At 38.0% G+C, this 25,640-nt stretch overlaps 3 protein-coding genes and 2 long non-coding RNA genes across 6 annotated transcripts in view; 2 read left to right on the top strand and 3 right to left on the bottom strand.

Annotated features, from left to right (window-relative positions):
* Positions 1-87: 87 nt before the first annotated feature.
* LOC100745572 (zinc finger protein 134) lies at positions 88-7,450 on the bottom strand. The gene is made up of 5 exons (XM_003487731.4): positions 7,344-7,450; positions 6,733-6,836; positions 5,034-5,554; positions 2,864-3,694; positions 88-2,709 (listed from the first exon to the last, which is right to left on the bottom strand). The coding sequence occupies exons 3-5, from the start codon at positions 5,104-5,106 to the stop codon at positions 2,030-2,032; spliced, it is 1,584 nt and encodes a 527-aa protein (XP_003487779.1). The 5' UTR covers positions 5,107-5,554; positions 6,733-6,836; positions 7,344-7,450; the 3' UTR covers positions 88-2,029.
* A 337-nt stretch (positions 7,451-7,787) lies between these two features.
* LOC112212459 lies at positions 7,788-9,844 on the top strand. Of its 2 annotated transcripts, XR_002946285.2 has the most exons (4): positions 7,788-7,922; positions 7,989-8,191; positions 8,255-8,389; positions 8,524-9,844. It is a non-coding gene; the product is annotated as an uncharacterized LOC112212459 (long non-coding RNA). The 2 variants fall into 2 exon arrangements; XR_002946284.2 differs by having other exon boundaries at positions 8,255-9,844.
* A 1,016-nt stretch (positions 9,845-10,860) lies between these two features.
* Positions 10,861-14,375, top strand: LOC112212468. The gene is made up of 3 exons (XR_002946293.2): positions 10,861-12,242; positions 13,069-13,453; positions 13,651-14,375. It is a non-coding gene; the product is annotated as an uncharacterized LOC112212468 (long non-coding RNA).
* Positions 14,376-18,320: 3,945 nt separating this feature from the next.
* LOC100741498 (A-kinase anchor protein 14-like) lies at positions 18,321-19,356 on the bottom strand. Its single transcript, XM_012382820.3, has 4 exons — positions 19,192-19,356; positions 18,980-19,126; positions 18,719-18,904; positions 18,321-18,653 (listed from the first exon to the last, which is right to left on the bottom strand). The coding sequence occupies exons 1-4, from the start codon at positions 19,330-19,332 to the stop codon at positions 18,534-18,536; spliced, it is 594 nt and encodes a 197-aa protein (XP_012238243.2). The 5' UTR covers positions 19,333-19,356; the 3' UTR covers positions 18,321-18,533.
* A 14-nt stretch (positions 19,357-19,370) lies between these two features.
* LOC100744765 (protein furry) overlaps positions 19,371-25,640 on the bottom strand; it is a 24,866-nt gene continuing 18,596 nt past the window's right edge. The window contains exons 31-47 of the mRNA XM_033319636.1: positions 25,344-25,569; positions 25,099-25,264; positions 24,722-25,031; positions 24,334-24,637; positions 23,757-24,265; positions 23,370-23,678; positions 23,097-23,265; positions 22,519-22,691; positions 22,375-22,449; positions 22,216-22,251; positions 21,577-21,750; positions 21,347-21,484; positions 21,091-21,272; positions 20,835-21,027; positions 20,504-20,761; positions 19,940-20,441; positions 19,371-19,804 (exon numbers count right to left, since the gene is read on the bottom strand). Coding sequence (XP_033175527.1) covers positions 19,641-19,804; positions 19,940-20,441; positions 20,504-20,761; positions 20,835-21,027; positions 21,091-21,272; positions 21,347-21,484; positions 21,577-21,750; positions 22,216-22,251; positions 22,375-22,449; positions 22,519-22,691; positions 23,097-23,265; positions 23,370-23,678; positions 23,757-24,265; positions 24,334-24,637; positions 24,722-25,031; positions 25,099-25,264; positions 25,344-25,569 — 3,888 coding nt within the window. The 3' untranslated portion in view covers positions 19,371-19,640. The remainder of the gene's footprint in view (positions 19,805-19,939; positions 20,442-20,503; positions 20,762-20,834; positions 21,028-21,090; positions 21,273-21,346; positions 21,485-21,576; positions 21,751-22,215; positions 22,252-22,374; positions 22,450-22,518; positions 22,692-23,096; positions 23,266-23,369; positions 23,679-23,756; positions 24,266-24,333; positions 24,638-24,721; positions 25,032-25,098; positions 25,265-25,343; positions 25,570-25,640) is intronic.

Raw genomic sequence — 25,640 nt, 5'->3', positions numbered from 1 at the left:
CAAAATATAGATAAAAATTAATAAGCAAAATTGTAAGCAATTAAAACTAGAATGGGTTTTTACAAAAATATTATACACACTATCAAGTATATATAGCTATACGTATATTTTTTTCATTTTAATAGATATGACTTGCACAATTCGTAGAAAAATTGGTAAAATGTTTGCTTAGGCACTCCAATGTACAAATGGTACATTACATACGTAAAACGAAAATACATTACAACTGTGTTAATTATTAAGACTATTTGTGACATTCTAGATATATACTAATGTATAATGTAGGGAATGCTATTTACAACATGTGATTTTACATAACTATACAATATAACATTACATTTTGGGATGTAATTTAATGTTCTGTGTTTAATCTTCGTAACAGATCGATGACTAGGATACAAGTACTTGTGCTCGCTTTTGATTTCAGGTTATTACAAACAAGTGTTCTAATGTATGACATTACTGTGAAAAAATAGATAAACTACGTGAAATCTTTATTATAAAACCGCTGCTATTCGATTTTCTGTGCAACCGTCCTTTTGTAAGTTTTTATTTTAGCCGAGAAAAGTAATTTCATTTTTCTTAAATCACCATGTAAGTAATTACGAAAAAAGATTAGAAAGATTATGAAAGATATGCGTGAACCATTTCATACATAATATACATATGCAGTACAAATTAACAAAAATTCGATGGGTTGCGCATAGAATAGCAGATCGGATTGGACTAGTTTACACTCAGATCGTTACCGATGATCGGTAACGTATCGAAAACAAAAAAAATTCTTAATTACATAATACGACCACTAGAGGGCTACTAGATTGCATATGGCCGTCGGTTCCATTTATGAAAACTCGAATCACAGACAATACGCGTTCGTATTTAAAAACGCGATTAACGTACTACAATATAAAACTATGTGTTTCCTTAGATATATACTTGTAGAAAAATGTGATCCAAAATTACATTTATCCACATTATCTGTTGTTTTAATGGAAATCCTAATTGCTATTCAATATTTTTCCGCTTTACTTTATACACTTCAATGATTAATTTTGCCAAATTTGTATTTGACCACCGTAATAAAAATATGTAGTTCAATGTAAACGTCTAACATACATTTTAAACAAGACGTTGTAAAGTTACAAGTTCTTGAAAAATGTAATTTCTTATATACAGATTGCTTGAACTAAAAATAGTTCTATTCTTTTCACTTATTTTTATACTATTTCATAATTATATGAATGTCTACATATAATTTGATTGGTATTCGTTGGTAATCTACACTTCAGTGTATTGTTAGTTTCAAGCCTCGAGGAATTTTTAGCTGCCTAGAAGAGCTTGGAAAATTTGATCAATGCAACTAATACTAAGATAGGTATGCATATAGGCACTGCATTTCACTTTAAATCAATAAATTAGTTTTGTTTCTTAATACGCGTGATATGTCTTTAAAAAATTGTAACTACGTACGAATAGTATTTAAGGCACAACACTAGGAATTGATAATTCACAATTTTATCGTTAATATGACTATGTGCTAGATGGTCCCTAATTAGGAAGGTGTGTGGAATAATATTCGTGATATAAGTAATCTCTATAATATTTCTTATCCTCGTTGAACTCATCTCAAAATTGACTCCATATACTCAACTATATAGAAATGGGTGTTCATTGCTCATAGAAAGATGTCAGTAAGTAAGATAATAGAATTTCAAACGTTTCCCATTAAAACTTAACGAACTTATCTTAATATTGATAGGAATGACACTAGTTGCTAGTAAGTAATTACGTCTTTGTATCTCTATGAAGCGATTATTTAATCATTCATATTTTTTGATGTAGATTGTAGTTCTTTCATGCTTATGATACACATTCAAACCCAGATTGAACGTTTCATGAGTATAAAATAATCTTTGGTGTATCTATGTACGATAATATTGCTATCGTTATTCGCTAAAAATACTTGCCGTAGTTTTGTTCTAGCATTTTAGACGAATATTCTTCTTTTCTTCGATATGCGGTTATTCTATGCAATGGCTAAATTAAGTGTCATCGTTGTCGGCTGGGAAAATGCGGAAGACCTCGCAGGGTCGGAAAAATCATAACTGTTAGAAGAGGTTTGACTGTCATTGTTGAAGCGACTAAGATGTTCCGGATTAGGAGATATAACGGAAGTTCTAATGACCATTCTGGACACACACTCTGGATTTTTGGTTGTGTTATCAGATGCTTTCCTCTCTCGTTCTTCGCCTGGGGTTTTCTCTCTGTAGAAACGTTTTGATGGCGGAGGTGTCACTGATGCATCGGGAACCCTGGTGTGCCTAATGATCGCGGAAAACGCCGAAGATGAATTATTTTGATCGCGATTGAGACCCAGGCGAGGAACGATAACGCTGGTAGGGGATGCCGTGACGCACGACGTTGTTTGTAGTCTGTTCAAAGAAGATGCCAGCGGAGCACAGGATTTTGTTGACGACGATGTTGCTTTTTGATCGTTCCCATCGGCTTTATCCGCAGATGATCGATGATGCGCTCTCATACATGATGACTCTTCATGTTTGTAGAGATACGACTTCAGAGCAAATGCTTTACCGCAGCGACCGCATACATATGGTTTGGTGTTCGAGTGCGTTTGTATGTGGGCGCGTAAGTTTGACTTGTCAGCAAACGCTTTATTGCAGATCGTACATTTGAATGGTTTCTCGCCTAGCATACAAAAGGGAAATGTCGTTGAATTACATGGTGGGCAGGTAATTATTATTTGATAAAAATCGACGTATTTATATATTTTATTGGTTACGTAATACATCATTCACTCCATCAGCGACGTATAAAATAATATTTTTGTTTAAATTCTCACCTGTATGAGTACGTATGTGTCCCTGCAGGAGCCACGGCCTCGAGAAACACTTGCCGCAATAATGGCACTTGCACCCCTGGTTATGCGTTCTAACGTGCATACTGAACGCAGGCATACTGACATAGACTTTATCGCAGTGTGGACACCTTCTGGCTTTCTTGTCTCCAAGAGATCTATGCGTTTGTCGATGTCTGGCCAAATTAGACGATGTCGAGTACTTTTTTCCACAGTCAGGACATTCGTGATCCTCATTGTCTTCGGATTTCGACGTCTCCGTTGAAGTCGAGGTTGTTCTTCGGTTTTGACAGATAGTCGAGGGTGTGGACTGAATTGATTCCAATTCAGCTTTATCGAGCGAATTCTCAGAGGCTTCGAGACTTTGACGTTCCTCTTGCAACTGATGAGAATGAGGTGAAACGTGGATGCCTAAAACTGTGTTCCTCTTTGAACGATTCTGTAAAATCTCACGTTCGCACTCGATCCTCTCGAAGAAGAGTCTCGTTCTTTCACCAAGTGTCTGTTCATCTTCGAGGGTCTCTGGGTGATCTTGAAATTGCGATTCTTGCTGTTTTGCTCGTGGGGTCATTATTCTGCCGCATTTGTCCGAAAATTGAGCACATCTAGGCGAAGCTGGTTGCTGATAAATCACGTTGTTGGGATGAATTAACGTACCAGCGGCTGCGGCTAAGCTCACTTCTGCCAATTTTGTGAGATTGTACAATTCTTCGGGACAATCTGACGATGTTTCGCTACCGCATTCGCTAGCGCCGTCAGAAGTTGGATGGTTTCCACTGTAATCGGCCAGTCTTACTCCTCTTTCAGGACTGAAATCTATGAAAGATCGACAAAAATTAGATTTATCATTAGTCTCTTTTATTCCTCTGCAAGGTATTTTTGTTATTACGAATTTTACGTTTAACAGTATGAACATTTAGACAATATGAGATATTACCACTAGACTATCACGTCGGATAATAAAATTGAAGGAAGTTCAAAATGCCGCACGTGGAAACATTTATCATTGTTAGTGGAGATTTCTACGATTTCGGTGCGTGTTGGCGAATTTCCAACGGAAATCTCGTGATCAAACTAAAAGAACTTCCAATTGATAGTTTGATTTCGTTGTACGCGGCTGTTTTGAAATTAGTGACATTTTCGCGTCATTCTTGTGCAACGAGGAAATGCATCACGTTCTGGCGCCTCATTCTTTATAACTAGCTTTTAGGAAACGACGTTTCTGTATCATATATCAATCTCTTTGATGAAACTTGAAACAGGTGGTACCGCTCTGCGCATATTAACAGAAGCTTATAGAAAAATTTCGCTCAAAGAACAGAGGATTTCTTATTTCTGGAATTTCTTTTTATGAATTTAACTTACACTTTATGTATTTAAATCGTAAACCGTGCCGAACAAAGAGATCCATATTTATGACTTTGAATCCATGTATCAAGGCGCTTCGTGAAACACGAAGCACCTTCACGAGTATACCGCCTGCTCTGTTTTTGAAGAGAACAGAAATAGAGTAGCTATCTTTCTCTCTCTATCTTCTAACTTATTCTTCTCTCTCTATTTAATTCTTGTATTTTCTGCGTACCTCAATGTACACATACATATGCGTTTGTATGAAAGTTTTGGAGGGGTTGACGGCATCGCGACGGTATGCGTCGTGTTAGTTTCGTGACGCATCTAGCGTCTCCTATTCTTAAATCTGCATGATGTACCACCTTAATCACGAAGCAACGACCAGCAAATTCTCTTGGCTTGTGGTCAGAAACTTTGATTGACGAGATGGACGTAAGCAGCGCGAAAATTTTGCTTGCTCCGGCTCAAGTACCTACATTTACGTTTTTGAGGCGCTAACATTACCATTAATGGAACTTTCGTCTTAACCTTTGAACTTTCAATGTACTGTTTTCTCATAGCTAAAAGTTTTTTGACGAACACATGAAACTGAACGCAAAACCAAATGGAACGTAAAGCTGCATGTAAAATCGAACATAAAATCGAATTGATGAATAAGAAATAGCAATCTTTACAGGTTTTTCGACGAAGAGGACGCGTTAAGGTTTATTTTTAAAACGGAGATACAGCGCAGAAGATGAAAAAAAATTCCTGGCACGGGATAAGCAAGGAATATTCAAAGAGACAGTTACGAAAGCGGACGTACCTCTTCCGGATCCATCAAACTCTTCTTCGACTCCATTGTATCGTCGGTGGGTGATTAGAAATGCCCTCGGCATTTTCTTCTTTATTGTAATTTGCCTTCTTCTCTCTATTTGACTCTTGGAATCACACAAACCATACCTTAGATCTGTCTGATTTAACTTCACTGTCACACACGGTCACTAATTGCAAGTGTTACTTTAAGTTGAAGAATACCGCGAAAGAACGTTGAACCCCCGGATTGAAGATGATGCCGCGCGGTTTTAAGTAATCTCTCGCGTATCTTGTACCTGTTGCTAAACACGGGGGTGCGTCCGCCTCGAGAATTTCGGGCGTAATAGTTGCTCCGGCTAAGATTCGGGACTACATATAGCAGCGCAGCCTCCCTCGCCCTCCGCCGTCTCTTCGTCATCGTCTTCTTCTTCTTCAGCTGCTGCGCACCGCGTTGCACGCGCTCAGAAGGGTGCCCGACTGGCTCGTGTGTCGTCGCTGCTTCTGTTTGAGTGGTGGCGAAGTGTGCGACCACTGTATGCACATCCGTGTCGCTTTTTCAATCGAGCGTGAACGGGGACAATGTTGTGCACGAGTACACGCGTAAAAGATTGAATATTAAAAGCTCTTTAGATTGAAACTAATGACGATTTTTGCTTATTATCATTTTTTTATTTACACTCGCTTAGACACTCATTTAAGTACCGACCAGAAATTTCTTCTCTTATTTGTTAGAAATTGCGTTATGTTTGTTAGAAAACTGTAATGTTTACCTTATTGAAATTTTATGTAATTCATTGGGCAAAATACTCTTGAAAATTCGAACACTTCCTTTACATAATATTTTATCAAAATTTAATACTGGCTGAGTTTAAAACTATCATTACGAGAAAACTCTCTCTTCACATCCGCCACAGAGAAAACAAAATAGGTCTCTTAATTTAAGATTTTTTCATTCAAGCTTCAGAAACAATTTTCGTTTTAATAAGTCGCCAAAATTTTATCGATTGATAACATCGTTTTGTGTGTTATTTCAATCCTTATAAGTTCGTTCTAATGTTTAATAGGTAGTTAAAGCTTCAGTTTGAAGTAGTTCTGTATTTTTGGATTTGATTTGGAAATATAAGACATATTAGATGGTTTCAAGGTGGAAAATTATACTGAGCTTTTTTCAGCTGAATTGTTGCGCGTTCGTAAGGAAGCGTAACGAAGATTTATTTTTTCTTTGACGTGGGTCGAAATACGTGGGGGAAGGTAGGTTGGAGGCCTACGTATTCGTTTATCTGTAGGAAATGTCGACCTGTAGCTCATGTGCGGTCACTGAACACTTTGTTCTAATGTAATATTGATGAACCAGTAAGAATCGAACAAAGTGTTCTTATTACTGCATTCGCTTTAAGAAACTTGATGAGTTATGAAACTGCTTCCGGATGGACACGAACAGGTGTAAACATATAAAGTGCATTTAGAGTGCGTTAAATTTGATATGAACCGAGGTGCTAAGAGGCGTTGTCACGAAAAAGATTTACATCCAATTTCAATTAACAACACGGACGAAGCATCGTTTTAATGTAAAATAATTTCCAAGTCGTCAAATAAAATTTTATCTGCATTGAAGTGTTGATATTTAAGATTTAAAGGCACGAATCCAGGGAATCGGTAAAAACAAATGAAACAAACGGAAGAAAGCATATTATTGAAACGATATTTACCAGTTGGCAAATGAAGGGATAGCATTCTATTTTTGTGCGAAGCCACCGTTGGTAGACAGATTTTGTGGGATCCGTGGCACGCGTCCGATGTTCATTAACTGCCACTGAACCGAGAAAAGAAGAAAGGGAAGGGAAAGGAACGTGTGTCGTTTAGTATGCGGCATCTTTTGACCGTCATGACGGAGAAACGGAAAAAGCGCAAAGATGGCAGACGCGATTCATCGGGACACACAGTCTTTTTGCTTACGAGATAAGTGAAATTTCCTCGAACTCGATGCTACAAGTATTTTGAGAAAACGATGGAAACCACACTAATAATATTATAAACTTTCGTTGCAAATGACGAGAAATCAGCTACATTTCTTAAACGTCTTCTTCCTCTTACTTCGTAACCTTCCACGCTTTTTCCGTGGAATTTTTTAAAAATAAACATTATATTTTCATGGGAAGCGACTATCATACTTTAAGATACTCTGCAATGTTTTATTAATAACAAGTCGTTATTAATAAAATGACACTTCTATTTCAGTCACACTTTATCGATTATATATTCTGCACGATCGTATAATAATATCACAGATGATTTTGCTGAAAAGGGCTTTATTAATTACCTCGTTTCCTATCGATGTAACTGAACAATGAACCACGACGGACTGTTGCACGCTTCCAGGTATCGAAGCATACGCGATAAATTTTAACGTGATTCGTAGAGCGCTTAAAAAGGAGAAAAATGGAAAGGAAAGCCAGATTTTCTAAGTGTGAGTGGCGTCGTTCGTGCAAATAGAGACTATGCAGCGAGAGACTATGCAAGCAGCGGGCTTTTTGGTCGGCGATTGAATGAATGCCACGCGAGTTAGTCAGCGTCGCGGTGCTAAATTCGGCGGACGCCTGGCGTCGCTCCAGAAGAACCACCCAGCGCACCAACCTGCTTCTATCCTGTAGCCACCAATGAAACTGCGAGAGCCTACGTCGTTTTCTTATTTGCTTGCCACCTTCTTTCGTCCCGCGTCGATGTTTCACGATGCTTCTCTTCTATTCGTCGCGAAAATACGATGCCAAGTGTAAGCTGCATTTATCGACACTCGTAAATCTCGAGGCAACAGAATAATGGTTCAGATTTAAGTATCGTAGACTAACGTTGTATTGGAGAAGGAATTGATGGACATTAAGAAACAAGATATTATATAGTTGTATGTATAGATAATATCCTTTTCATGTTTCTCTTTCTAGTTTACATACTTCGTTCATTTTTTCAGATCGAATAAATCTCGACATCCTAATCGTCTTTGAAATGATTCGAAGAACAGGTGTCTCGACAACTCTATTGCAATCATGGTACTATCGACGGCGGACCTAAAAATAAAGTCACGAGTGTCGAGCATCTCAACTGACGCAACTCGCAGAAGCTTTTCTCAGCGATGGATTGTCCATCCGAACTTCTATATGTCATCAAATATACGTAAGATGTAACTTACCTCGTGGTCTCTATGTTAATAAACCAGCGGACGGGGCGCATCTACAGGTGCCTGAACGCGTTTCCGATGGAACGTGTCGCGTAAAACGCGCACTTGGAGAAGCTCCAGGTGCGGAGGAGGAAGTACGTGTAAATTGTGGTGAAGTAAAAAGAGAAGTTGGATAGATCTAGAGGCAAAACCACGTGCGTTGCTATTTTTCACAGAAATGAGACAGAAGCTGACTATACGTTTTTAGATTTATCTATACTATATATACGCATATATTATACATCACATACTATCGAATGAATGAAATATTGTCATATATCTTTTTCAGTTTAGACAATCGAATTAGCAGGAAATTAAAATTACAGAGTGCTCGTATTTCAGAAGATACGGATAAACACTATCCCTAATGGTTATCCAGACCAGAAGGAAAGGGAAAAAGTTCCTCGGAAGTTGAGAAAGGGGATGTTTTTTTGTTCGATAAGGAAAACAGCGTCATTAAGTGCAATCCTATTCCGTTTCGATCGTTCGGTAAAAAAATAAATGTTTCGGCGAGTGTGTCAAGTATCGTCTCGAAAAGTATCCGGAAACGCCTGGTTCTTCTTATAAATCAGCGTCGGTACACTCCCTCTTTCCACGACCATGTCATTTAGCGAGAAGTTTTCTGCTGGAAAAAAAAGGGAAAAGCACGCGATCGCTATTTAAAAGGCTCGTAGGTGGGTGGCTTTTTAACCGAAGTATATACCGACGTAGGGAGAGGGCTTCGACTTCGCTCTTCGGCCTCAGTATGGGGTTGCCGTGCTATTTTCAGGCCGGTGGCTCGATGCAGCTGTCGTGTTCTTCGGGTAAACCACCTCTCTTCTATTCCACGGTCACTCGCGGGACAAGGTAGAACGTACAGATTGGAATTCTAAATTCACGATTCGAGAATTCGTAAAGGATGACGCATCTTCGCTAATTCTGACCAAAATTAGACGATAGCGATAAAAGAAACGTAGTATTACCGGAAGTTCGTTTTATCGTTTTACCCATTCTCGAAATTGATATCCTTGTCATGTTATTTTCGTTTGTCTAACCATTTTCCTTTGTTATTTTCTTTTCTCGATGTTTCTAAAACCTTCCGTTCTTTAAGATTAAAGTTGTTCTTTCTATTGTAGAATCGAAACGATAATTAATAAAACGCACTAAGGCTGAATGTATTAACAAAAAAAATATTTTATTCGTCAATGTAAGAACTACGCGAAGTTATACTTTTGCACGGAATAGTAAAAGGCATCGGGAGATAGAAAGATAGAAACTATGAGAACTATTTAATTGATTGCCTCCAGCAAATGTACGGGGAGAAGTGCGTGCTGAAGAATAGAAGACGTGGATGAAGAAGATGACAAGATTCGAAGATCTTGGCAACGAGCCAGACGAGATTTTCAGTCGTCTACGTGTACTTCCAACTTTCATCTGTCTCCTCTTCTAGCCACCGTACACGTCCTCTAGGACCTAGGGTGCAATGACACCGGGTTTTAGATGACAATTTTCTATTTTCAGTACATGAGTCATTGTATGCACATATCTGTTCTATGTAAAGTTGTTGGTTTTCTATGAATTCTTAAAATTCCAGAAAAGTGGCTTTACAATATAAGAATCTAAATTATTAATTTAGTAAACTTGCGTGAAATACTATAATCAAATGCAAGTTTATGAATCTCGACGTATAATAAGGCGAAGACAAGAAAGAAAGAAGAAAGGAGTATTAGAAGGTTAAAAAATATCAACCGGAACGGCCCTTAATTTAGTTTCGGGTGCAAGAGGTTAACACAGGGTGGGGATGTCCGTGGAAGTGCTCCTACAAGGGGAGAATGCCGTCATACGAAGCACGTTGGTTCATGTTTGGAGGAATGTCTTTGGGTATAAAGGGAGACAGTTCCTTCCGCCGACGGCGAACAGCCGCCTGTTTCACCCTTCTCGCCCCTCAGATTTGTTCCCTTTCTTTATATCGTTTTTCTTGCGATTCGTCGCCACTTACTATCTATTAAGATCAATGAATAGATATTTTTACTACAAAGGAAGTCTTATAAATTTTATCAAAATCATCTGAAAATCAATTTATATGCGAATATATAATATATTATATTTGTATTATGTATGTCGGAGTCAGGTTGGCATTTTGGGGCGTTCGATGAACCTTTACTTACTTTACCGTCGCGAATGTAGCTAATATTTATCAGTACGAATGTGAACATTACAAGAGACTATGAGTAATGGCAATAGGATGGTCGAGATGATGGTGATAACCAATTCAGGTTCGATAACAAATCCACGGTCCACGGGAGGACAAGGACATCAACGTACTACTTGATTCGGGTAACTTCTCGGTAACTCAGTCAGTAATTCGTCCAACGACTAACTAACAAACTAACTCTCCCGTAATCCAAAAGAAACTGCCCTTATATACTCCTGTCCCCACTTCTCGCTTCAATCTTTGTTTTTAAGGAGAGTCATATAATCATTTCAAACTTCTGTCAGGTACACGTCCCTCCCGTGACCGTGGCTACGTCTAGTGACCCGCTATGTCACTTCGAGCCCGAATCCATCGTCATAAAGTCAGATTGCAACATTAAGACTATTTCTTATTTTTATTACTTAAGTACAGCTATAGTAAAAAAAGTCTGGACTAGGGTATTGGGGTTTTTCCCAACATTTCGGACGGGAAATCCCGCTGTCCCTCCATCTTCGACATGTATATACAAAAAATAAAGAATAATTTAATGATCAATTTTAGAAAAGCATGCAGAATAATGAAATTTATAAAGAGGACGGAAGTATAGTAATTCGTAGATTAATTGCATGCCGATCAGACTGTAGAACTAAATGGCTTCGCAGGTGGCAAGCAGGCATGCGAATCTAAAAAGGGTCACACACACGAGCACGTGCTCGCATTTTGCACAACCTTTTCAAAGACGGAGGCGATCAGCTGGCGGTATTCTCTCTTCCTTTTCCCCTCTTATCTCCTTCAACGACGAGAAAAAAGAATTAAAAAGGATAAAAATGAGCATACACCCCCTTCGTCCGCACCCGCATCCTGTGCCAGAGCATAGTGCTGCTTTCGTAAAAACCGGCCTGTCGGTTTCCATTCAAAATGCGCGAGTCACGAGGGCTCATTCACAAATTTCACGACGAAATTCTACACTCGGCCGGACCGTCTGCGATCTTGATCGAGACAACAGAGACAAACACATAAGAGTGAGAGCGATCGGGATATCCTTATTCTTGAAACCTCTTGTTGCTGGATTTATATTCACGTAAGCTTTTTTTTTGCAACAAAAGAACCAACGATGGTTCATAATGACGTACACGATGCATTTAAATTCGTCGCAACCGGTATGAGCACAGGAATTTATCGAGCAGTCAGCTGATTTTACGTATCTACATAGACTGACGTATAAGATCTTTAAATGATCATAAAAATAAGGACACCCGAAATTCTATTGAAAAAAGTAATCAAGATATGAGGTTTTACAAAAAGACTTTATCGCGATCAGTGTTCTTAATTGACACTGACGAATGCACGAACATTAGTACAAACGATATTAGATAGAAAATTCTGTTCATTGATCTGCGCTGACTGAAATATACTTAACGATCATGTAGATTATTGCCCGTTTGAGATCTGGAGAATGTTGATGACTTCCGTCTCCCGCATCAAGCATCGGAAGCGCTAGGATGTAAAAGAAAGAAGGATGAACCGTTAACGTGACGCACGGGTGCCGTTCGATCATTATTCGACCCGGTGTCTGTTTTCTGATGGGATACATCTCCTGTTGCAGTAGGTGGTTCCTTCTATCGCTTCGCGTACGGACCACGTGCCACGCTGATCCTCCCTCGTTGATTCTCTTTCTTCCATTGCTGTCGTCCAGACGGCTTTAAGGAGAGATGAAAAAAATGAAGGGGACGGAAAAAGAGGAAGTGGACTAGACGATGAGGGGGCTGAGGTCGTAGTCCTGAACAGTTTGCTGGTGGATTCATGGAATTCATCCTTCTACTCACTTTTAATCGGTATTGTAAAAAAAAGTTATTTAATAAACTGATAAAGTTACGTATAATATACCATATATTTACTGTGAAAAAATTAATATGCTAGTTAAAGAAGAAAAGATTAGAAAAATAAATGAAAGAGTAGAAAATAATTGGGATTGATACCTGTGTTAATCGTTCATATTATACTGAGATTATGAAAACTTGGATACGTTTAAAGGTCTAGTGATTATATTGTCCCCACTCAAACGTTCGTCCATGGAAAAGTTGTAAGAGGGGTTAAAGGGCAGGAGGGTCGCAGACACCGAGTCACCAGCGGCAACGGGCACGCGACCGACACGCGCCCTTCTTCTGTCTCTCTCTTTCCTATCTTCCCCTTCTTTTACGCTTCTTTTTCCACCGCAGCTTCCCTTCACACGCACATGCATTCATCTCTTACACGTGATCATCTTGAGTTAACGCGCGCGTATTAGATGAAAGGCTGGTGTTTTGTCACATAATTTGAGATAGCGTAATTTGTAAATTAGTCGAGAAATGTTTATCAGTATTACTATGCGAGGTAACACAGACATTATGGTGTTCTTGACACTGATGCTAATGGCAATTATTTAAATATCATTTAATATACAAATAAATAGTGTTTTATAAGTTAATTTAGTTAATTCATTTAGTTAATTCATAAATGTATGGTTTATAAAAAGGCATTTACGTGAAGTATGTAGAATTTTAAAGGCCAATTCATGCGCCAGGTTGTTTCTGGTCTCATAAAAAATATTTCAAGTGACCTTTTGCGTCTGCTCGGTACATGTATACGTGTAGGTAGCTCATTCAGATTTCCTCTTTCTAGTGGCTCATTGAAGAATCCAGGCGCAAGAAGATGCTCGTTGCACATTATCTCAATCCTTTAAACAGTTTCCGTAGCGATTAATGAATGACATGGGAAGAACTAGTAACCGTTTTACTACACGGAAATCACAGGAAAGAGAGACTTGTAATTTTTGTTTAATAACGTAGCGGGAAACATTTTCCGAATCGCATTGCATTGGCGTTGTCTGAAAACATTACTGTATGAAAATTCTACGAAGAATGATTAAGGTCGATGAAGACGAAAATGCGATCTGTTGTCGTAACGAGGGAAATCGGACATCTCTAAGTATAGCTCGTATTTGCATGCAGATCAGGGACGGATCGTACTGGGTTGCCAAGCTGCTACAACGTGCAAAGTCCACAAGGTTTGTAGTACAAAATTTTTAGTCTATTTTTTCATGTTATGAAACGTTTTTATAAATAAGAAACATCATCGTTACCGTGTTACGATACATTCATTCGGTATTAAAATCTGTACATAAATTTTATTTTCAGGATATTATATTTTTTATATTTTTTATTCTTACATATGTATAGAAAAATTTCATTCATGACGTTTCAGCAATCATTTGTATCTACTTCGATGACGATTACGAACTTGGCAATGCTCGGAAAGAAGCGCCATTGTTGCACAATCAAATTCCTTCTTTCGGCTTTGGGATACTGATTTCAAAATTTCTCATTGAGAAGTTTCTGTTATTCTGTTTCTGTTACGAGAGTTTATAATACTTTATATGAGGTGGTTTCTAGGATCAGTTATCATTATCGATCAGTTTTCTTAAAGGACTACGTAGGATTTGCCAACGAGGAAAGCGAGAGCCTCGTGCCAAGAGCGTTTAATGACACTTTATGAAAGACACTTCGTGAAGCTAAGAGAGGTGGTTTTTGTCTTGTTTGTAAACATACAACAATGTATAATAGGAGAAAAGATACACTATCAATATAGTAGTACACGAAAAACTAACTAATCAAAATGATAAATATTGTTAACTAGATGCAAAGAATAATCAAAGAAGCATGTAAATAAAATTAAATAATAATACAAGAAGATAAATTAGATGCATCTAATGACGTTTTAGATGTGCATGAATTCACGAAATTAAAACCATGACCATTTTGCAAACTCCTGGCCGACCACCAACGATTAACCATTTATAATTGCGAGGATACTACATTTTGGCACGTGACACAGCATTTATAGATCGCGTCTCGATTTAATCGTCGTCGTTTCAATTATTTTTCTGGCTACCTGTCATCAGAAGCGTGGATCCGTGGATCCAGTCGATGCCAATGATCGAAAAATAGATCCGAGCGCAACCTGTTCGAAATAGCTGGCGTGAAACCTGTAACGTAGCTGCGTGTGTGCCGTTAATGTCAGCACGTTGAACGTGTAGATCGGTATTGGAATACCGACATCATGGTCGGCATTCAAATGCAAAACACGACACAAGTCAAGTGATTGCTGGCTTTGGCGATGAAGGTGTATATTGTTTCAGACGATATCTATCCATAGGTTGATCGACCTTTGAATGATAAGATTCTATATCCTATGATCAATGGTATTTCTTCAATTCCATTTTCAACCCTTCGAGAGAAATTGACCCTGTTAATTGTAGAACCTTCAATAACGTTTGCAACCCAGGTGGTAGGTTTCTGCGATTCGCGGGGCAAATGGAGATCATGCTCGAAGGTGTCTAAGCTAAAGGGAAGGAAATCTAATTATAGAAGTCGTTGTACCGCGTGCTGAAAGTGGTGGAGGGTGTGAGTACGGGTGCACGAATGAGAATCGGTTGCATTGGGCGGCTATAAAATGCAGGCTGCATCCGCTCGCCGCAGATGTACTTGGAATGGAGTTCCAGTACTACGACGAAACCAAAAGAATCTCTCGTTTCGAGGTTCTATGCCCTTCCAGATATCGAGGACAATGAACTTGAAGTGTACGCGATAGAAACAGATTCCATGGATTCTTGTTTGACGGAAGATCGATTGCGAAAGGAATGCGAGGTGCTCCGTTACTCTAAACTAAACTGAATTTGACCACTTCCAGACATCTGGATACACTTTCACTACCATCGTTCTTGCTATAATGTAGATGAATGTCAAAATGTTTACCGTTTCTTCATTGTTAAACATTTAGACTTAAAAGCTACAAACAAGCATTTCAGAACATTAACAGTGGTGAAACTAACCACCCCTACAATATTTATAACAGTTCTGGCTGGAATCTCATTTGAATGATTGTCTTATCACGAGTAGAGCAAGTTCATTATAGTATTCATTCATGCAGGAGCCATGTGGTTCCTTAATCCACCCTACGATATTTCCTGTCTGAGTGATAAAAGGGGTCAAACATTTACTACTAAAACTTTACAAAGCAACAAATATTGCTTACTAACAGATCATTCTTGCCTTTTAAAAAAAGCTAAGCTCATTTTTAATTTTATGAATAATCAGAGAAACACGTAACATATATTGGTCTGGTGCTGATAACAGCAAATTCTAATAATAGAAAAATCGAACAGAAATAAAAATATTTGTATCATAATTTCATACTCGTTAACTATTTCTTACGGGTGATACGTTTATCGTCAATCTTACCCGTACAAATGATTGGTCACCCAACTGCACCAGCTGTGACATTTCGCACACGATCGACTCCTGCCGCTCGGACCGTGATTATTATTGTTTCCTTTATCTTTTTTTCTTTCTCTGAAAGTAGCGGCGCGTGTGTCTGTGACGTGGCCATGTAAGGGCTAGGCGGGGGTGCTGGTCGCTAATTTTAGTTCGTCTCCAGGGTTCCTGGAGTTGTCGGCGAATCGGCAGCTGGTGATTCAAGACGTAGCCTTGCACGTGGGTACGTGTCTCACCGTTCACGCACGACGGACATCCCCCTTCTTGTTTCTCCTCTCTTCGAAGGAGGTCGACGTGTCCACTCGTTTCGTTCCAGATGTGTGCTACGTTCAAAGTCACGCGATATATTAGACATACCGCTGGGTATTAAGACGAACGATTTCGAGGTCATTTTTGTTATTCGACTTGAGATTAGATTGGAAAAGATCTTAGTACTTAATCGAAACGAATTTTTTAAGGTAAAATCTTTTGATTTTGTTTATTAAAGATTATGTGAGAGAATATATATATATTTCGTTGTATTTAATTACTCAAAGGTATTCTTCAATTTTGATGGAGATTGCTATCTGGCCTCTTCAACCCTTGAAATCAAAAGGCAGAGAAGAAAGAGAAAGGGAGAAGGAAGAGGAAGGGACGCGTGTGTCTCTTTGAGAAGGAGCTAAAGGGGAAACGGAGGAGAGGTAAACGAGATCTGGCGGCGGCTGGTGCAGCGGATGTTTGAAGCTGCTGAAAGTGAGGCGGTGCGGTGGTTCCTTTCGCCTTCTTTCTCTGTCTTTCCTGTTGCGTTTCCTTCATCAGTTAGCCACGATCACGGTAAAACACGGTTCGCGGAGGAAGCACCTCGGCGGATGTGATGTTTAGGACATGGACCGGACAAAAAACTCTTTCCGTATAAATAGGCAACAGTGGTTGGTCCCGGTATTGCCGTTTAACTTTTGACCCACATATTTTCATTGATTATTTATGAAGGCACGTATTTCTTTTTTCTTTATAGTAACCTTGCGTGGCTTTGGTGTAGTAAGTAAAGTAAAATTACATGTATTAATTAAAAATTAACATTCGACTAATACTAATAAATTAGTGGTAAATTAGGTCTTATGTTTTAGTGGTCACGGTTGACAAGAGGATAATGATTCTAACGAAGTTGTAAATGCGTTGGTAATATGATCACTGTAAAGAACCGCAGCACTTGTTGGCCTGTTTCCACTTGGGTTTCGGAAGTCAAATCTTTTTTGACCTGCAACCTGCTAGGTCAAAAGAACGCGATCCTCTTCACAACTGTGCCGATTCATGTTACAGTAACAGAAGGAAACGGAAGGAAAATGATGAAGCTATTAACACACTAACCTACTCGTGTCAATAACCCGTTTACTCTCTTAGCACGCGTCGATTATAATACTACGTAGAAATCGTTATTGTTACATACGAGAGAAATATAGTATAACATAAATACGACAAGGTATAAATGTTTTTAAAGTGCGTATACTGCTAAACATTACTACATACTAAATAATTTAGTGAGACTAAAGGGGTACACGACGCGTGGATCGAGTCAGATATGCTCGACACGTGGTTGTCGATATTCCAGGCTCCTGCCGAGAAACACAGACCTCCCAGTGTCATCCGACCACCATGTGCACGCGAGCTCGGTGAAGTCCCTCTCAGGTTTTGAAATTGTCTTCTATTTGTCGTGGTATCGCCGAAACCGAATGGCATGTAAAAAAGCAGAGAGAGAGAGAGAGAGAGAGAGAGAGAGAGAGAGAGAGAGAGAGAGAGAGAGAGAGAGAGAGAGAGAGAGAGAGAGAGAGAGAGAGAGAGAGAGAGAGAGAGAGAGAGAGAGAGAGAGAGAGAGAGAGAGAGAGAGAGAGAGAGAGAGAGAGAGAGAGAGAGAGAGAGAGAGAGAGAGAGAGAGAGAGAGAGAGAGAGAGAGAGAGAGAGAGAGAGAGAGAGAGAGAGAGAGAGAGAGAGAGAGAGAGAGAGAGAGAGAGAGAGAGAGAGAGAGAGAGAGAGAGAGAGAGAGAGAGAGAGAGAGAGAGAGAGAGAGAGAGAGAGAGAGAGAGAGAGAGAGAGAGAGAGAGAGAGAGAGAGAGAGAGAGAGAGAGAGAGAGAGAGAGAGAGAGAGAGAGAGAGAGAGAGAGAGAGAGAGAGAGAGAGAGAGAGAGAGAGAGAGAGAGAGAGAGAGAGAGAGAGAGAGAGAGAGAGAGAGGGAAAGAGAAACCATCCGAAAGACCAACGCACAGTTTGCACCTCCTCGGTGTGCTCGATGAAAATTTAAATAGATCCTTTCGAAGCGACAAGTGCCCTGCATATACTCTGTGGGAGAGTCTGTTTGGAAATACTGTTTTTTTTTATGAAAAAGATAATATTACAAAAAAATGGAAAACGACCATTTGAGAATTGGTAAGAATGAATCAAAGTTGCTGTCTTAGAAATATTATATTTTACCAAGATCAATGCTGATCAGTAGTTGCAAACGGCGTAAGTGAAACTGTAAGCAACGACCGAGGTAGTTGTATTTTCCCTCGCAGTTGTCACCTGCTCTTGCTGCTTGACCAATTGAAATAAACTTACGTCTGCCACTCAACCAGAGTGCAGCAGGCCTGTGCCCATTTTCGAGGAATACGACACCCTTACTTTTACGATACTTTGCATATGCCTCTTAAACTCGTTATTGTTTACCCTTGCTAAAAGTTTTACGTGTTCAAATGTAAATTAAACTGCAATTGCAGAGTGTATTTCAACTGAAATCGATTGAACTTTAAGAATAACGATAGATATCGCATAGTAAGAAGTAATTTATATTTATGTATAATATTAAAAATTGAATGTTTTAAACATCATTGTTTTCATATCTAAAATATCATAAAGCCATTTAGGTCTGAAAATCATATTCAAAGTATGTGTAAACTGATGTCCTTCGAAAATGTAGGAAACCTAGGAATAAATAAATCTATGGTATTAAATTTATTCGATTATTATTCGTAGTAAAGGTAACTCACATCGAGGGGAAAATGAGGAGGATAAGTGTGATTCGAAGCGATGTGGAAGAATACACTGACTGTGACTTGAGGTTCGGGATACGCTGGAGTGGGTACACTCCAAAGAACTTGGTATGTATAAATTTCAATATTATATTTATATTGAAGGCCCATGAAGTTTACATGGAACATCCAATCCTTCAAAGCCTACAGGAACACTGTATAAAAATATTCGTCTAAAGATTTATTATAAATAAAAATTTTTATATATCGAAGTTTTACTGATAATGCATTCCACGATTTCATTTCATTTGTCACAGTTTCTAATCCATTTCGTGCGGTCAAACTGCCACACGTAGGCCATTTATTACCGAAATAGCCTAATTTCCGTGTAGTTATACCAGTCACATTGTCAAAAGTAAGTTCACCCTGTTAAATTCTGTATTTGAAAATTTCAACATTATAAAATTAGATGGTAAGAATTTTTTACAAACCAAGTTATTGATTATCTTGAACGCATTTAACGTTGCCTGATCAACGAATCTTTTAATAAAGTCTGTTGTAGTACGATAGCATTGATACAAGTGACCGTCAGCTTCAAGCGTATTATATGCTGAGTGTTTATGTGAAAGCATATTTACAGGACGTGAAAATTGTAGAAACGAATATTTTCTTTGAGTTTCCAAAAATTTATTTCACCGAACTTACATATGTCATTACGTTCGTGTTAAAAAAAGAAACGACAAAATCGACGATTTGGTGCTTCCGCTCGTGCGTGTTTTTTAACGTCTATACGATTACTTCGCGATATACATACATACATACGTCTATAATTGTATACAAGATACACGAATAAAACGCACGATACAATTAAACTATACGAAGACTTGAATTTAGACAAATAACTGTCTGTAATATATGATACATTAAAATTTATGTTAAATTAACAGTCATTTTTCGTGTTATTAGGATGATCATGCTGAGCCCGTGCGGCCTTTGTTGATGCTTCCAAACCTGTAACAGCCGCTAAAACTTGAAATAAGCTTTCCATCAATCTACTAAATATTTCTGACATTTCATCATCCTTTCGTGTAACCACAAAAATATCTGAAAAAAATGTGATAATTAATTTTTATTGTATAGTATTTTTAACATAAAATACATAATATTCTAACGATTTTTATTTTACACAAAATATAATATCTATTTTAGGATGATTTAGTGTGTGATTCGGTATATTACCAGATCTATCTTGTCCTAAATATTTGCAATACATATTAACAGCAGTCGTTACGTCATCATCATCATGAAAAGGATCTCCTGGCCATTGAGCTCTATGCAGCCTTACAGCTTCAAGCGCAGGACACCAACGCGCGTTTCTAAGTAGTTCTGCGACACGAGCAACTTCTTCCACAGCACCAGTGCCGGGCAAAGGACTAGGACTAGGCGTTGGAGTTGGTGTCCCTCTTTCACTCTCTGTACTCTCTTCAAGTGCTCTACTTAGAGCAATCTTCATATTCGCAATTTCTGCAGATATATCTAAAAGCGGAATTTGTACGTTTCGTGCAGCATTCATGAGAGTACCTAGCATCTTATTTGAAGCTTCGATTAATAATAACAATTGAAGATGAAGTTTATAGAGTGCTCTGCCTAAGTCTAAGAGCATTTCTTCAAGGCCTGCCTCTGTTGTATGACCACTACCTAATGCTTGGAGTTTTGCCGCTGCTTTGGCTGCTTCCAAGCACTGAAAAATTATATATTAGTAATAATTACATATGTGCATATATTTAATAAGCAATTATTTACTTCGGTAGCATGATCTTTCTTATCAAGGAATGTCTCAAGATGCTCTTGAATTTCTAACATTCCAAATCGCAATGATTCATTTAATCTTTGATTTGCGAAAATTGCGATCGAAAACCAAATTAAAGGTGGTTCGGCTTTTGAACTAAGTAGTTCCGCATGACTAGATAAATGATAGCCTAATTGAGTGGAGGCAGGACTGCCGTTACACAATAAGGCACTAGCTTCTCTTGTAAGAGTGACCGATTTACTGCTTACATCCTGATAATAATAATATAAGGTATTAATTTATCAATACTAAAATACATATAACTCTAACAAACAATATAATTACCCTTAAAATTCTGCTCAATAATTGGAAGAAATCTAAGGTATTATAAAGGGATTGCGTGATTAGATTTTGAATTTGTTGGCGCCAAATTTCTTCCGCGTCGTCTCTTACAACTTGTCTAAAAGGCATTAACGCTGACAGATTTGGTGATGCATTACAAGGGGTCACATCTCCTAAATCTCCAGCACTAGATCCACTGCACATGAAATATGAACGAACATCAAAACAAATTTTTTGCTTGGTTTAATAAGAAACTTACGATGTGTCAGACCTTGTCGAAGAATCATGTCGAGTACGACTAGGTATTAAAGATAGGGAGGATGGTGGGAACATTCCAGGTATATTGTTTACTTCCTGTCCTGCTCCAGATCCACCGGGTACTTCATCTAATGGTGATTCTGAACCAGCTTCGTCGTCTGATGACTCTTCCGCAACACCGCGCTACAATTTTGATATTGTACACTCTGATTCTTATCAATTTATTAAAATTATTCAAAAAAATTTTATTTATTTACCCGACTGGTGTGTTTACTAGATGATTGAGTCTTTTCACTTAAACTTTCTTCAAATTGCCTTAAACTTGGTTCTCTTTCTTCTCCCTCGCTGAGAGGACGGCGTCTTACTCCCCAATTGAAATTATCTGTACTTTCACCCTGTAATACATAAATGAGATATTTTTTATTTTAAAACCAAGTTGATTTATATCAACAATACATGCATAAACATGTTTAAATGAAACACTCGCCTCAACACTTTCGCTTTCATATTCAAGAAAATCGAAGTCTTTAAATACGCCAAATTGTTCGTCGTCTCTTCTTGAACCTCCGCTTAAATCGTTATTTGCACCAGAAACTTCTTCCGTTGAAGAAGCCATAGATGATTGTCTTTCCATTAGATCCGAACTCTGACTGAATATCACCTGTGTTATAAATGTTTAATCTTTAGTTAATAGAAGGAATCATGAAAAAAACGAGAACAGGAACTTTGTCTGATACATCTTAATTTCTGTCTTTACTATGTGACAATGCTGTGAACTTTAGCGATTATTGTGCATTTACGTGTTCATTAATGAACTCTTTTATATATGTTTCATTTCAACTGATATAGCGATAACGTAAAGACTGCAATGATGCACGCGTACATTGCATCCTGATACACCATTTTTTCATACAATTAACATGCTACACAGAAATCTACTATACATAGATAATCCTACAGATAATAGAGACTTTCTTCCGTTTCCAAAATTTTGTGCAAGTTAGGTATTTGCACGAAGCATGTTAAAGCGTGAATATAACTGATAGGACATCACATATGAAAATAAACAGATTCTTTTTTACTCTCGTGATAATGAGTGCAGACTGCATTTAAAGAAACCTGTTACCTTGCTATATAATGTCATTGAACTAATGTGTTCATCCTAAAAAGGGGTACACAACCAGAATCAGTTAAAAGATATGATATTTGGTTGAAAGCTATTGGAATGAAATATATGTAGCACAGACAAGTTTTTGAAAACAGTTTCTCTCCAATATAAACTTACAGATGGGCTCTTTGGTAGTCCAACTCGTTGACCGCATGTTGTTAGAAGATTTACCAAACATTCTCTAACACGACCCTGGAATATATATATTTTATTAAATATCAAATTTGTAAATTTTATGTTATTTAATATTATTTGCCAAACCTGTGACATCCATGGCCTTTTCCAACCGGAAACCGCATTACTGTCAGCTGGCGAAAGAGATAATGAACATCGGGGAGAACTAAGTGATTTTTCTTCAACTCCTTGACGTATTAACCACCGTCTACCAATTACAGGAGTTTGTGATAAATCGAACGTGAAATCCATAGTCCTTCCTATTTACCAATAGAACATAACAATTCAACTTTATGACAAAGAACTCAAACAAATATTAAGAATAATTAATATGATATTAAATAATACAATTTAACAAATAAATTTTACCTTTTGTAAAAATATGTATTTGAAAAAAATAAATCGATAAAAAAGTTCACAGAAATTAAGAATTATTGGAAGCGTGCTATGTGGTAACAAAATTTAATTTTGATTAAAAAAATAGTAACTATATTTCGTAAACAATTTACAATTTACTATTATTATTATTTTTATCGCAACCTGAGCATCGTCAGATAAGCAATCCATGCAGTGAGCGTGTTCCGCATTGTAAGAGGAAAAACAAAACATAATAATTTTTTACGTCCACATCCATGCAAAACGTATATTAAAGAATAGCGTTTTACCGGGTAATTCTTTTTTGGTGAATATCTCGGTATCGGTGAAACTTGGATGTGGAGATGATATTGAAGATTCCCAAGATGATCCATGTACTGATGTAGGTGGTGCTACTAATGTTGATGACCTTGTTACTACCAGCTTTAATATTTTAAGGGCTTCTTTCCAATGGGGACCCTAACATTACATACATTATTATCAATCACCTGCTTATGAGAGAGCTATATATAGGTATTGTGACTTATTTCATTTCTTTGTCTGAAATGGAATTTTAATCATACCTCAACATATTTTGAAATTACTCTCAGAAGTTCAGTGTTGATTGGTTGTGCTGCTTGTGAAGCTAAATCAACATAATGTAACATACAATGTATAATACTAAGCACAGGTAACGCAACACTTCCTGGACCTTTCTCCAATACTTCGACCAGAAAAGCAAGCATATTGAAACTAAGATGAGCGTATGTATCATATAAATATTTGACAACACATTTAGTCCATTGAAAACTTTCTTTACTAAAAGTACGTCGACTATATAACGTCATAACAGTACCTAAGTTTTCTAATTTTTTTCCTTTCTCGGCGCTCACCTACAAATAAAGAAACATTGTATCCTCCTTATAAATAAAAGTACATACGAAGTTACTATAACATATAATAATACTTACTTGTGCAATATTTTCTGCGCTTCTAATACACAATTCATTAGCGTCTTCATAATTTAAAAGCATATAGGGAAGGAGCGAAACAACGTTCATCGGAAACGCGAGGCTTTGGGTTGGATCAACAACTGGCAAATCCAATAATGGAGTGAACTGAGATAATAATGTTACGACAGGTTCATATGTATTGGGACTAGTACATCCTTTTAATAATAGTGCATGTACACCAGGAAATGAGTTCCATCTTAGCTGCTGTTGTAATTTTTCAACTTTATCTCTAGCATCTGGTCGATCTAATGGTAATCTATGAAGTACGCGGCTAAGCAGCCTCAATGCCAAAAGAAATTCATGCTCATAGTCTGATTCGAGTAAAGACACCGATAACCAGAATAGCTGTGCCAAAATAGTCATTTTATCATCTTGTGTTGCTGAATCACCCAATAATTTAAGAGATTGAGCCGATCTCGAGCGTGAAAGATTAGAATTGGGATATTTATTGCATCTGCTATCTAATTCTATAAAAAATATTTGACACATTATATATTACAATTTATGTATGGCTGTTAATGCAAATATCACATACCTTTTATTTCACTTGCTGCCGAGTTACCACCACTTGATTTTTTCATACAGTAACTGACTGAGTAACTGGTACTTCTTGTATGACCACCTTGATTTAAGTGAGAGAACATATGTGGACCTGCTGGATATCCATTACCTCCTCCTGGACTTCGTTTTCCACCAATTAAACCACCCGACGCTGGATCTTTATTATTTAGATTTGGAGTAGACTTAAATATTTCTTTCATAAAATCTAAAGGTCGGAAGTCGGATTCTAGCGAATCGACAGCTGCTTCAAGTGTTAATAACAATTCAGTTACATAGCCCTATACACAAATTAAAGAAACAGAATTGCAGCCATTATAAAAATATTCATATAAATATTATAAAAAGATAGATACACCATGTACCTGCATATCTTCTCCTTGTTCAGCAACTGTTTCTACCAATCTAGATAAAATATCAGATAACATTCGAGATGTAATAGGAACTCGTAATGCTCTGAATACTTGAAGAGATCTCCCAGCATAATGTCTAGACGAACAGGATAGACCTAATTGTAATGCAGTTTGTGCCCAACGTTGACTAACCAGAGCGTGGGGTAAGGAGTCTCTAAAGACTCGTAATATATGTCGCAATAATACTGTTAATTGTTCAGCACTGCGAACCCACCATACTTTGGCAGTCATATCTTCATAGTTCCACAATGGTTGATTTATTCTATAGAAAAACGTGCTTTCAAATTTTGTAAAAATATTTACAAAAATATATCTACTTATAAACGTACCGAGATGCTAAGAAATTAATCAAAGATTTGATTACATCTTGAATTGGCATGTTTGGACCCGGTTGTGGACCAACCCAGTTATTTGCGTCTTCTGGTGTGACAATAACAGGTGGCACCGTATTCGATGAATTTGAAGTTGAAGGCCAATTATTGCACACGGATGATTCTGTAAAATCAACATCGTTGTATTAGCCCTTTTATATTATCGACAATACATACAGTCACAGTAAATGTTAACTCCTCACCATATGCATGAGAATTCGAATAATCTTTACAGTTGTCCACAACTGATTGATTTGTGTGATTCATTGATAACGGAGGGGTAGATGTTGAGTTAGGGATAGGTGAATGAGTAGGTGTTCCATTATTAGAAGATGGAAAAGGTGGTGGAGGAGGAGGAGGTGGCGGTGGTGGAGGAGCTGAATTGAATATAGACGATTCCGGTGGAAGAGGCGGTGGGGGCGGCGGCGGGGGGGGGGGGGGGGGGGGGGGGGGGGGGGGGGGGGGGGGGGGGGGGGGGGGGGGGGGGGGGGGGGGGGGGG

Source organism: Bombus impatiens, unplaced genomic scaffold, assembly GCF_000188095.3.
Source record: "Bombus impatiens unplaced genomic scaffold, BIMP_2.2 scf_0197, whole genome shotgun sequence".
Lineage (NCBI taxonomy): Eukaryota > Metazoa > Arthropoda > Insecta > Hymenoptera > Apidae > Bombus > Bombus impatiens.
The sequence above is the reverse complement of the archived record's forward strand: the minus strand, read 5'-3'. Positions and strand labels throughout refer to the sequence as shown.

What these genes read in the sequence shown, in the direction of transcription:
- LOC100745572 (XM_003487731.4), bottom strand. Translation starts at nt 5,106, where the DNA reads ATGCCGAGGGCATTTCTAATCACCCACCGACGATACAATGGAGTCGAA. An exon ending in GTTTGATGGATCCGGAAGAG is followed by an intron (nt 3,695 to 5,033) that starts GTACGTCCGCTT and finishes GATCTTTCATAG; the next exon opens with ATTTCAGTCCTGAAAGAGGA. An exon ending in ACACATACGTACTCATACAG is followed by an intron (nt 2,710 to 2,863) that starts GTGAGAATTTAA and finishes TTTGTATGCTAG; the next exon opens with GCGAGAAACCATTCAAATGT.
- LOC100741498 (XM_012382820.3), bottom strand. Translation starts at nt 19,332, where the DNA reads ATGCTTTCACATAAACACTCAGCATATAATACGCTTGAAGCTGACGGT. An exon ending in TCAAGATAATCAATAACTTG is followed by an intron (nt 19,127 to 19,191) that starts GTTTGTAAAAAA and finishes AGAATTTAACAG; the next exon opens with GGTGAACTTACTTTTGACAA. An exon ending in CTCCTCATTTTCCCCTCGAT is followed by an intron (nt 18,654 to 18,718) that starts GTGAGTTACCTT and finishes ATTTATTCCTAG; the next exon opens with GTTTCCTACATTTTCGAAGG.